At 45.2% G+C, this 13,296-nt stretch overlaps 1 protein-coding gene across 2 annotated transcripts in view; it reads right to left on the bottom strand.

Annotated features, from left to right (window-relative positions):
* The window catches only part of LOC311137286 (C2 domain-containing protein 5-like), a 64,361-nt gene that overhangs the window by 25,634 nt on the left and 25,431 nt on the right, over positions 1-13,296 (bottom strand). For both annotated transcript variants that reach the window (XM_084171710.1, XM_084171709.1), the window contains exons 9-10: positions 5,051-5,211; positions 3,507-3,595 (exon numbers count right to left, since the gene is read on the bottom strand). In XM_084171710.1, the coding sequence (XP_084027836.1) occupies positions 3,507-3,595; positions 5,051-5,211 (250 nt within the window). The remainder of the gene's footprint in view (positions 1-3,506; positions 3,596-5,050; positions 5,212-13,296) is intronic.

The following is a 13,296-nucleotide window of genomic DNA, read 5'->3' on the forward strand; positions in this document are numbered from 1 at the left end:
AGGGAAGCACAGCAGCGACCTGCCCCGTGATACAAGCCTACCAGACAAGCTAAATCACTTCTATGCTCGCTTCGAGGCAGGCAACACTGAAGCATGCATGAGAGCATCAACTGTTCCGGATGACTATGTGATCACGCTCTCCGTAGCCGATGTGAGTAAGACTTTTAAGCAGGTCAACATTCACAAGGTCGCAGGGCCAGACAGATAACCAGGACGTGTACTCCGAGCATGCGCTGACCAACTGGCAAGTGTCTTCACTGACATTTTCAACATGTCCCTGACTGAGTCTGTAATACTAACATGTTTCAAGCAGACCACCATAGTCCCTGTTTCCAAGAACACTAAGGTAACCTGCCTAAATGACTACCGACCTGTAGCACTCACGTCTGTAGCCATGAAGTACTTTGAAAGGCTGGTCATGGCTCACATCAACACCATTATCCCAGAAACCCTAGACCCACTCAATTTGCATACCGCCCCAACAGATCCAGAGATGATGCAATCTCTATTGCACTCCAAACTGTCCTTTCCCACCTGGACAAGAGGAACACCTACGTGAAAATGCTATTCATTGACTACAGCTCAGCGTTCAACACCATAGTGCCCTCAAAGCTCATCACAAATTAAGGACCCTGTGACTAAACACCTCCCTCTGCAACTGGATCCTGGACTTCCTGACGGGCCACCCCCACGTGATAAGGGTAGGTAACAACACATCTGCCACACTGATCCTCAACACAAGGGCCCCTCAGTGGTGCGTGCTCTGTCCCCTCCTGTACTCCCTGTTCACCCATGACTGCATGGCCAGGCACGACTCCAACACCATCATTAAGTTTTCCGACGACACAAGTGGTAGGCCTGATCACCGACAACGATGAGACAGCCTATAGGGAGGAGGTCAGAGACCTGGCCGTGTGGTGCCAGGATAACGACCTCTCCCTCAACATGATCACATTAGAGGCTGCTGCTGCCTATTGAAATCACTGGCCACTTTAAGAAATGGAACATTAGTCACTTTTATAATGTGTACATATTTGCACTACTCATCTCATATGTAAATACTGTATTCTATTCTATAATATTCTACTGCATCATAGTCCAAGCCGCTGTCATTGCTTGTCCATATACAGTGGGGAGAACAAGTATTTGATACACTGCCGATTTTGCAGGTTTTCCTACTTACAAAGCATGTATAGGTCTGTAATTTTTATCATAGGTCCACTTCAACTGTGAGAGACGGAATCTAAAACAAAAATCCAGAAAATACCATTGTATGATTTTTAAGTAATTAATTTGCATTTTATTGCATGACATAAGTATTTGATCACCTACCAACCAGTAAGAATTCCGGCTCTCACAGACCTGTTAGTTTTTCTTTAAGAAGCCCTCCTGTTCTCCACTCATTACCTGTATTAACTGCACCTGTTTGAACTCGTTACCTGTATAAAAGACACCTGTCCACACACTCAATCAAACAGACTCCAACCTCTCCACAATGGCCAAGACCAGAGAGCTGTGTAAGGACATCAGGGATAAAATTGTAGACCTGCACAAGGCTGGGATGGGCTACAGGACAATAGGCAAGCAGCTTGGTGAGAAGGCAACAACTGTTGGCGCAATTATTAGAAAATGGAAGAAGTTCAAGATAACGGTCAATCAACCTCGGTCTGGGGCTCCATGCAAGATCTCACCTCGTGGGGCATCAATGATCATGAGGAAGGTGAGGGATCAGCCCAGAACTACACGGCAGGACCTGGTCAATGACCTGAAGAGAGCTGGGACCACAGTCTCAAAGAAAACCATTAGTTACACACTACGCCGTCATGGATTAAAATCCTGCAGCGCACGCAAGGTCCCCCTGCTCAAGCCAGCGCATGTCCAGGCCCGTCTGAAGTTTGCCAATGACCATCTGGATGATCCAGAGGAGGAATGGGAGAAGGTCATGTAGTCTGATGAGACAAAAATATAGCTTTTTGGTCTAAACTCCACTCGCCATGAGGTCGAAGGAATTGTCCGTAGAGATCTGAGACAGGATTGTGTCGAGGCACAGATCTGGGGAAGGGTACCAAAAAATCCCTGCAGCATTGAAGGTCCCCAAGAACACAGTGGCCTCCATCACTCTTAAATGGAAGAGGTTTGGAACCACCAAGACTCGTCCTAGAGCTGGCCGCCTGGCCAAACTGAGCAATTGGGGGAGAAGGGTCTTGGTCAGGAAGGTGACCAAGAACCCGATGGTTAATGACAGAGCTCCAGAGTTCCTCTGTGGAGATGGGAGAACCTTCCAGAAGGACAACCATCTATGCAGCACTCCACCAATCATGCCTTTATGGTAGAGTGGCCAGACGGAAGCCACTCCTCAGTAAAAGGCACATGACAGCCCACTTGGGGTTTGCCACAAGGCACCTAAAGGACTCTCAGACCATGAGAAACAAGATTCTCTGGTCTGATGAAACCAAGATTGAACTCTTTGGCCTGAATGCCAAAGGTCACGTCTGGAGGAAACCTGGCACCATCCCTACGGTGAAGCATGGTGCTGGCAGCATCATGCTGTGGGGATGTTTTTCAGCGGCAGGGACTGGGAGACTAGTCAGAATCGAGGGAAAGACGAACGGAGCAGAGTACAGAGAGCGCACAGGACGTCAGACTGGGGCAAATGTTCACCTTCCAACAGGACAGCGACCCTAGGCACACAGCCAAGACGACGCAGGAGTGGCTTCAGGACAAGTCTCTGAATGTCCTTGAGTGGCCCAGCCAGAGCCCGGACTTCAACCCGATAGAACATCTCTGGAGAGACCTGAAAATAGCTGTGCAGCGACGCTCCCCATCCAACCTGACACAGCTTGAGAGGTTCTGCAGAGAAGAATGGGAGAACCTCCCCAAATACAGGTGTGCCAAGCTTGTAGCGTCATACCCAAGAAGACTTGAGGCTGTAATCGCTGCCAAAGGTGCTTCAACAAAGTACTGAGTAAAGGGTATGAATACTTATGTAAATGTGATATTTCCATATTTTCATTTTTATAAATTTGCAAAGAAATCTAAAAACCTGTTTTCGCTTTGCCATTATGGGGTATTGTGTGTAGATTGATGATAAAAACAATTTAATCAATTTCAGAATAAGGCTGTTACGTAACAATATGTGGAAAAAGTCAAGGGGTCTGAATAATTTGCGAATGCACCGTAAGGAGAGGAAAAAAACTGTAAACTGTTGAGAAGCAGCCCAACTCAAGAATAAAACCCCTGAGCAGAACCCAGGCAGAAAAGAGAGGTTTGATAGAAGCATCCAGAACAAACACTGTGTGTGTGTGTGTGTGTGTGTGTGTCATACCCTGGTGTTTACAAATATACCAGAGGATGAGGCTCCCTGAGAGGAAGGAGTGGTCAAGAGGATGGAGAGATGGAACATTATTCACTATTACATAATCATACTTCCCCCTAATAAACTTTTCACAATTCATCCTTTCACACAGCTAAATGCGGTGCGGTGTGTGTCCGGTGTGTGTGCGTACCCTCTGCACCAGAGCTGATTGGGTATGCTGTCTGAGGAGGGTCTTCAGAGGCCCCACCTCTTTTCCAACGCTGCCCACACTCCCCGTCCCTGATAGGACGAGAGAACAACACTTCACCAATCACGTCGCTTCATCACAGAAAGCTGGCATTCGTCGACAACCATAAGTATGTAAGTAGCCTTGCATGAGCCTTAGCTTGTGTGAGCTGGAACACCTTGAAAAGCATGCATATCCCATATTAATACTGTCCCTTAGACTCCTATGCTAATATCTACATAGTATTTATCATACATCTTTGTTAATGACAACATTCCCATTCCCTTAAATCTACCTGTGAGGATAGAGATAGTTCAGATAGCTGCTTTATTATCCCCTCTGTACACTACTCTACCTGCCACTGGCCATGGAGGCTGCATACTACGCCACCATAGAGAATCATAAATAGGGGTGGATGTGGGGGGGCTGGACATGCCTTAACCACACATTGGGGTGGAGAAACATGGGTAGGGGGGAGGGGGTCACTCCAGGGCAGTCAGTATCAGGGCCAGAGACCAGCAGGGCTGGACAGTTCACCCAAGGTTAAGTGGGGTAAAGTCAAGTGGGGTAAAGTTTGAGAGGAGCACATTTATGGCTGTTATAGAGGTTTCTAAGGAGTAGTTATAGATGCAGTTTGTAAAAGGTGTTTTAGAGCTTCATGACTTCTGAACTCTGTACCCTACCAGAGACTATAATAAAGGATATTTAATTATTTAAGTGTAACAGGTGTTATAAGGACTGCTATAGACCTTCATGACTGTCCTACCGGAGGACGCCAGCATCAGCTCTTCACTGAATGATACACTCTTTCTCAACACGGACCCCTCTGATTGGAGAGAGGGGAGAGGGGGTGGGGTGTAGGTTATGAGGGCAGACCCAATGCTGCACAGGATTAGCCCAGAGGGAGGAAAGGACGGGGAATCGGAGGAGAGGGCTGGGGAACTGGGACAGAGGAAGATCCCAGGACGAGACACAAATCTCTCTGGGGAGGAGGTCACTGTTGGGCAGAGAAAGAGGTAAAGAAAGAGAGGGGAGGAGAGGAGGGGAGAGAGAAAGAGAGAGAGAGGCAGGAGGTGGGGAGAAGAGAGAGGAGAGAAAAAACAAGGAGAAAACAAGAAGAAAAGACAGCAACAAAAGAAGAAAGAGACAATGGAGGAGAGTCACATGATCTTAAATCTGACAGGAAAACAAATGGAAGGGACATAAAACTCCTTTAGGAAGAAGGGAGTAGGGGAAGAGAGGAAGTAAGGGGGATCCTAGGGTGTTTTTCCACCAGTAGGGGGAGCCATGTCCTGTCCTACGGGATGTGCGGGTTATTATGTGATGAAAACCAGAACTCTACGGTCCACAGCTGTTGTTAGCGTGTTTCTAACAAAATGACTTGAAAAAAAATCAATAAAACAATGAACTCGGATGGCAAAATCAAACAACACAGTGAGTTTCTGAGTGGGGGTGAGGAAAGGTGCAGAGAGGGGAGGAGAGGGTGAGGAAGGGTGGTGAGGTCTTACCCATCTTGGGTGTCAGACTGAGGTCTGTGTCTGAGGAGGAGGACTGGCGACTGCATGGCTTGGATGGAGAGAAGGGAGGAGGAGAGGAGGAGGAAGGGAGGGTTCTGAGAGGCGTGGGTGGGACGGAGAGGGGGTGGGGGGGGTCCTCACTGAACACGGGCCTGCCAGGAGAACACACACACATCAGTCAGTGTGTGTGTTTGTGTTTGTGTTTGTGGAAAGATGCTTTGCTGATAGGTGTATGTGAAGTGTGTGGAGTACAAATGACTTGGCCGCGGAACAGAAAGCCAAGCACATGAAGCGTAAGCACAGTGTTTCCCTTATATTAATTTAGCAACAGCGGGTCGCCGCTGCTAAAGCATTGCCGCCACTCCCCCAAAAAATAAAACGGATTTTAATTAAAAGATATATATACAGTGGGGAGAACAAGTATTTGATACACTGCCGATATTGCAGGTTTTCCTACTTACAAAGCATGTAGAGGTCTGTAATCCAGAAAATCACATTGTATGATTTTAAAGTAATTAATTTGCATTTTATTGCATGACATAAGTATTTGATACATCAGAAAAGCAGAACTTTATATTTGGTACAGAAACCTTTGTTTGCAATTACAGAGATCATACGTTTCCTGTAGGTCTTGACCAGGTTTGCACACACTGCAGCAGGGATTTTGGCCCACTCCTCCATACAGACCTTCTCCAGATCCTTCAGGTTTCGGGGCTGTCGCTGGGCAATACAGACTTTCAGCTCCCTCCAAAGATTTTCTATTGGATTCAGGTCTGGAGACTGGCTAGGCCACTCCAGGACCTTGAGATGCTTCTTACGGAGCCACTCCTTAGTTGCCCTGGCTGTGTGTTTCGGGTCGTTGTCATGCTGGAAGACCCAGCCACGACCCATCTTCAATGCTCTTACTGAGGGAAGGTGGTTGTTGGCCAAGATCTCGCGATACATGGCCCCATCCATCCTCCCCTCAATACGGTGCAGTCGTCCTGTCCCCTTCGCAGAAAAGCATCCCCAAAGAATGATGTTTCCACCTCCATGCTTCACGGTTGGGATGGTGTTCTTGGGGTTGTACTCATCCTTCTTCCTCCTCCAAACACGGCGAGTGGCGTTTAGACCAAAAAGCTCTATTTTTGTCTCATCAGACTACATGACCTTCTCCCATTCCTCCTCTGGATCATCCAGATGGTCATTGGCAAACTTCAGACGGGCCTGGACATGCGCTGGCTTGAGCAGGGGGACCTTGCGTGCGCTGCAGGATTTTAATCCATGACGGCGTAGTGTGTTACTAATGGTTTTCTTTGAGACTGTGGTCCCAGCTCTCTTCAGGTCATTGACCAGGTCCTGCCGTGTAGTTCTGGGCTGATCCCTCACCTTCCTCATGATCATTGATGCCCCACGAGGTGAGATCTTGCATGGAGCCCCAGACTGAGGGTGATTGACCGTCATCTTGAACGTCCTCCATTTTATAATAATTGCGCCAACAGTTGTTGCCTTCTCACCAAGCTGCTTGCCTATTGTCCTGTAGCCCATCCCAGCCTTGTGCAGGTCTACAATTTTATCCCTGATGTCCTTACACAGCTCTCTGGTCTTGGCCATTGTGGAGAGGTTGGAGTCTGTTTGATTGAGTGTATGGACAGGTGTCTTTTATACAGGTAATGAGTTCAAACAGGTGCAGTTAATACAGGTAATGAGTGGAGAACAGGAGGGCTTCTTAAAGAAAAACTAACAGGTCTGTGAGAGCCGGAATTCTTACTGGTTGGTAGGTGATCAAATACTTATGTCATGCAATAAAATGCAAATTAATTACTTAAAAATCATACAATATGATTTTCTGGATTTTAGTTTTAGATTCGTCTCTCACAGTTGAAGTGTACCTATGATAAAAATTACAGACCTCTAAATGCTTTGTAAGTAGGAAAACCTGCAAAATCGGCAGTGTATCAAATACTTGTTCTCCCCACTGTATATATTTTACATTTAAGTCATTTAGCAGACGCTCTTATCCAGAGCGACTTACAGGAGCAATTAGGGTTAAGTGCCTTGCTCAAGGGCACATCGACAGATATTTCACCTAGTCGGCTCGGGGATTAGAACCAGCGACCTTTCGGTTACTGGCACAACGCTCTTAACCACTAAGCTACCTGCCGCCACACATATGTTTTTTTAATGTAATATTTTAAATACATAAAATATATACACTACCGGTCAAAAGATTTAGAATACCTACTCATTTAAGGGTTTTTCTTTATTTTTACTACACTGCTCAAAAAAATAAAGGAAACACTAAAATAACACATCCTAGATCTGAATGAATGAAATAATCTTATTAAATACTTTTTTCTTTACATACAACAAATCACACAAAAATGTATCAATGGAAATCAAATGTATCAACCCATGGAGGTCTGGATTTGGAGTCACCCTCAAAATTAAAGTGGAAAACCACACTACAGGCTGATCCAACTTTGATGTAATGTCCTTAAAACAAGTCAAAATGAGGCTCAGTAGTGTGTGTGGCCTCCACGTGCCTGTATGACCTCCCTTTGGTGGATGGAGCGAGACATGATGTCCCAGATGTGCTCAATTGGATTCAGGTCTGGGGAACGGGCGGGCCAGTCCATAGCATCAATGCCTTCCTCCTCCTGGATGAGCTGCACTACCTGAGCCACTTGTGTGGGTTGTAGACTCCGTCTCATGCTACCACTAGAGTGAAAGCACCACCAGCATTCAAAAGTGACCAAAACATCAGCCAGGAAGCATAGGAACTGAGAAATGGTCTGTGGTCACCACCTGCAAAACCAGTCCTTTATTGGGGGTGTCTTGCTAATTGCCTATAATTTCCACCTGTTGTCTATTCCATTTGCACAACAGCATGTGACATTTGTCAATCAGTGTTGCTTCCTAAGTGGACAGTTTGATTTCACAGAAGTGTGATTGACTTGGAGTTACATTGTGTTGTTTAAGTGTTCCCTTTATTTTTTTGAGCAGTGTATTTTCTACATCGTAGAATAAGACATCAAAACTATGAAATAACACATATGGAATCACATAGTAACAAAAAAGGCATTAAACAAATCATAATCTATTTTATATTTTTCAAATTGCCACCCTTTTGCCTTGATAACAGCTTTGCACACTCTTGGTATTCTCGCAACCAGCTTCATGAGGTAGTCACCTGATATACATTCCAATTAACAGGTGTGGCCTTGTCAAAAGTTAATTTGTGGAATTTCTTACCTTAATACGGTTGGACGTACTGACAAATTCTCTAAAACAAACATTAAATTATCTGGCAACAGCTCTGAGGAACATTCCTGCAGTGAGCATGCCATTACACGCTCCCTCAAAACTTGAGACATCTGTGGCATTGTGTTGTGTGACAAAACTGCACATTTTAGAGTGGCCTTGTATTGTCCCCCAGCACAAGGTTCACCTGTGTAATGAGCATGCTGTTTAATCAGCTTCTTGATATGCCACACCTGTCAGATGGACGGATTATCTTGGCAAAGGAGAATTGCTCATTAACAGGGATGTAAACAAATTTGTGCACAAAATGAGAGAAAAACTTTGTGCGTATGGTACATTTCTGCTATCATTTATTTCAGCCCATGAAACATGGGACCAACACTTTACATGTTGCGTTTATATTTTTATTCAGTTTATCTTTGAGAACTAACAATCACCTAAAAAAAAAATCCAAAAATGTCATGGCATGGCATGGCCCCCATTGATTTAGTTATAATGTTTAAGTCACTCAGATAGCATAAGAACACGGCATAAGCCATGGCAAAATGTGTACAATTGCAGGAAATTTGCTTTAAAACAGAATTTTTTTCAAACATCCCAATGGCAAATTGTAGAATTGCAGGAAACTAACTAAAAAAAAGTAATAATAATATTTAAATGCTTTAAAACAGCGACAGTTGTTCTCTGCGGCCAAGAGGAGGGCCTCTAAAATCTTTGGTCGGAGACTGCACCACTGGCCACGCCCACTACCACGCCTTCGCCACGCCCACCACTTAAGCACCATTTTGATCCAGAAAAAACCTTGCCACTGCTGCTGAAAAAAATCCTAGGGGAAACACTGGTAAACATAAACACACAAACACAGCTACTGTATATCCAACTGAGGAAGAAAGCATGGAAACAACACAAAATGGGCCATACCAACACAACACCAAAGGAATGAGCAGTTTCTTGAAATGTAATTTCAATTAACTTCCAGAATAGACTGAACTGAAATGGAATTGAGCCCAACAGGCTCCTGAGTGACTGCCCCTTTGAGACAAACAACGTTGATTATACTAAACTGGACTAAGATGGGTGCTGAGGAAAGGTGGAAGGGATGGATCTGCCTGGCTGGGTATCATATGTCCAACAGTGGGCATGGCTCTGCTGAGGGGGCTCTATGATTGGCTGAGGGGTACACAGGAAGAGGAAGCGTTTGGGGCTGCGGATATCACCATCTTCTCATCTAATTGCAAGGAAGAAGGGGCTCTCCGGGCGACTTTTTTTTTTAGGGAGAGGGTGGTAATTCTCTCTCGATTCTCTGTCCCATGCTCTTTTTCTCTGGCTTTCCCTTTCCACCCCCCCTTTACCTCGGTCTCCTTATCCCTCTTTAATAATCCCTCCCTCCCTCTCTATGTACCAGTGAAGGCCCATGTAGGAACACAGAAGTTCTGGGACAATATTTATCTTCCTGCCTCCCCTTCTCTCCCTCCCTCCTTCACACTCTCCCTCTTTTTTTCTGTCCGTACCAGTGAAGACCAGAGTAGGGACAGAGACAGAGAAGTTCTGGGAGTGGGACAGTCTCTGAGAGCTGCAGGTTGAGTGGACAGGGCTGTTGTGGGTGGAGCGACATCCGTGGGCCAGGGGAGACCTGAACCATTCACCACGCAGAGACAGAGAGTAGACGAATCCAAACGCACACAGCAAGAGAAGAGCCAATCCGTGTGCAGCAAAGGCAGAGAAGAAGAGAAACACAACACACCACAACATTGCAGCAAAGAAAAATAGAGCACAACAAAAGACAAGACAAAATACAGTGGGGAAAAAAAGTATTTAGTCAGCCACCAATTGTGCAAGTTCTCCCACTTAAAAAGATGAGTGAGGCCTGTAATTTTCATCATAGGTACACGTCAACTATGACAGACAAATAGAGAATTTTTTTCTCCAGAAAATCACATTGTAGGATTTTTAATGAATTTATTTGCAAATTATGGTGGAAAATAAGTATTTGGTCACCTACAAACAAGCAAGATTTCTGGCTCTCACAGACCTGTAACTTCTTCTTTAAGAGGCTCCTCTGTCCTCCACTCGTTACCTGTATTAATGGCACCTGTTTGAACTTGTTATCAGTATAAAAGACACCTGTCCACAACCTCAAACAGTCACACTCCAAACTCCACTATGGCCAAGACCAAAGAGCTGTCAAAGGACACCAGAAACAAAGTTGTAGACCTGCACCAGGCTGGGAAGACTGAATCTGCAATAGGTAAGCAGCTTGGTTTGAAGAAATCAACTGTGGGAGCAATTATTAGGAAATGGAAGACATACAAGACCACTGATAATCTCCCTCGATCTGGGGCTCCACGCAAGATCTCACCCCGTGGGGTCAAAATGATCACAAGAACGGTGAGCAAAAATCCCAGAACCACACTGGGATTTTTGGTCCTCTGTAGCTCAGCTGGTAGAGCACGGCGCTTGTAACGCCAAGGTAGTGGGTTCGATCCCCGGGACCACCCATACACAAAAATGTATGCACTCATGACTGTAAGTCGCTTTGGATAAAAGCGTCTGCTAAATGGCATATTAATTAATATTAATTAATTAATTAATTAATTAATTAATAGTGAATGACCTGCAGAGAGCTGGGACCAAAGTAACAAAGCCTACCATCAGTAACACACTACGCTGCCAGGGACTCAAATCCTGCAGTGCCAGATGTGTCCCCCTGCTTAAGCCAGTATATGTCCAGGCCCGTCTGAAGTTTGCTAGAGTGCATTTGGATGATCCAGAAGAGGATTGGGAGAATGTCATATGGTCAGATGAAAACAAAATAGAACTTTTTGGTAAAAACTCAACTCGTCGTGTTTGGAGGACAAAGAATGCTGAGTTGCATCCAAAGAACACCATACCTACTGTGAAGCATGGGGGTGGAAACATCATGCTTTGGGGCTGTTTTTCTGCAAAGGGACCAGGACGACTGATCCGTGTAAAGGAAAGAATGAATGGGGCCATGTATCGTGAGCTTTTTAGTGAAAACCTCCTTCCATCAGCAAGGGCATTGAAGATGAAACGTGGCTGGGTCTTTCAGCATGACAATGATCCCAAACACACCGCCCGGGAAACGAAGGAGTGGCTTCGTAAGAAGCATTTCAAGGTCCTGGAGTGGCCTAGCCAGTCTCCAGATCTCAACCCCATAGAAAATCTTTGGAGGGAGTTGAAAGTCTGTTGCCCAGCGACAGCCCCAAAACATCACTGCTCTAGAGGAGATCTGCATGGAGGAATGGGCCAAAATACCAGCAACAGTGTGTGAAAACCTTGTTAAGACTTACAGAAAACGTTTGACCTGTGTCATTGCCAACAAAGGGTATATAACAAAGTATTGAGAAACTTTTGTTATTGACCAAATACTTATTTTACACCATAATTTGCAAATAAATTCATAAAAAATTCTACAATGTGATTTTCTGGATTTTTTTCCCCTCATTTTGTCTGTCATAGTTCACGTGTACCTATGATGAAAATTACAGGCCTCTCATCTTTTTAAGTGGGAGAACTTGCACAATTGGTGGCTGACTAAAAACTTTTTTTCCCCACTGTAAGTGGTTCTCTACCCCCTCCTTTTGCATTTTAACATCCACCTACAGTGAGGGAAAAAAGTATTTGATCCCCTGCTGATTTTGTACGTTTGCCCACTGACAAAGAAATTATCAGTCTATAATTTTAATGGTAGGTTTATTTGAACAGTGAGAGACAGAATAACAACAAAAAAATCCAGAAAAACGCATGTCATAAATGTTATGTTATAAATTGATTTGCATTTTAATGAGGGAAATAAGTATTTGACCACCTCTCAATCAGAAAGAATTCTGGCTCCCAGGTGTCTTTTATACAAGTAACGAGCTGAGATTAGGAGCACACTCTTAAAGGGAGTGCTCCTAATCTCATCTTGTTACCTGTATAAAAGACACCTGTCCACAGAAGCAATCAATCAATCAGATTCCAAACTCTCCAACATGGCCAAGACCAAAGAGCTCTCCAAGGATGTCAGGGACAAGATTGTAGACCTACACAAGGCTGGAATGGGCTACAAGACCATCGCCAAGCAGCTTGGTGAGAAGGTGACAACAGTTGGTGCGATTATTTGCAAATGGAAGAAACACAAAAGAACTGTCAATCTCCCTCGGCCTGGGGCTCCACGCAAGATCTCACCTCGTGGAGTTGCAATGATCATGAGAACGGTGAGGAATCAGCCCAGAACTACATGGGAGGATCTTGTCAATGATATCAAGGCAGCTGGGACCATAGTCACCAAGAAAACAATTGGTAACACACTACGCCGTGAAGGACTGAAATCCTGCAGCGCCCGCAAGGTCCCCCTGCTCAAGAAAGCACATATACAGGGCCGTCTGAAGTTTGCCAATGAACATCTGAATGATTCAGAGGAGAACTGGGTGAAAGTGTTGTGGTCAGATGATACCAAAATCGAGCTCTTTGGCATCAACTCAACTCGCCGTGTTTGGAGGAGGAGGAATGCTGCCTATGACCCCAAGAACACCATCCCCACCGTCAAACATGGAGGTGGAAACATTATGCTTTGGGGGTGTTTTTCTGCTAAGGGGACAGGACAACTTCACCGCAATAAAAGGGACGATGGACGGGGCCATGTACCGTCAAATCTTGGATGAGAACCTCCTTCCCTCAGCCAGGGCATTGAAAATGGGTCGTAGATGGGTATTCCAGCATGACAATGACCCAAAACACACGGCCAAGGCAACAAAGGAGTGGCTCAAGAAGGAGCACATTAAGGTCCTGGAGGGGCCTAGCCAGTCTCCAGACCTTAATCCCATAGAAAATCTGTGGAGGGAGCTGAAGGTTCGAGTTGCCAAACGTCAGCCTCGAAACCTTAATGACTTGGAGAAGATCTACAAAGAGGAGTGGGACAAAATCCCTCCTGAGATGTGCGCAAACCTGGTGGCCAACTACAAGAAACGTCTGACCTCTGTGATTGCCAA

This window comes from Coregonus lavaretus, assembly GCF_964263955.1.
Source record: "Coregonus lavaretus genome assembly, chromosome: 11".
NCBI lineage: Eukaryota > Metazoa > Chordata > Actinopteri > Salmoniformes > Salmonidae > Coregonus > Coregonus lavaretus.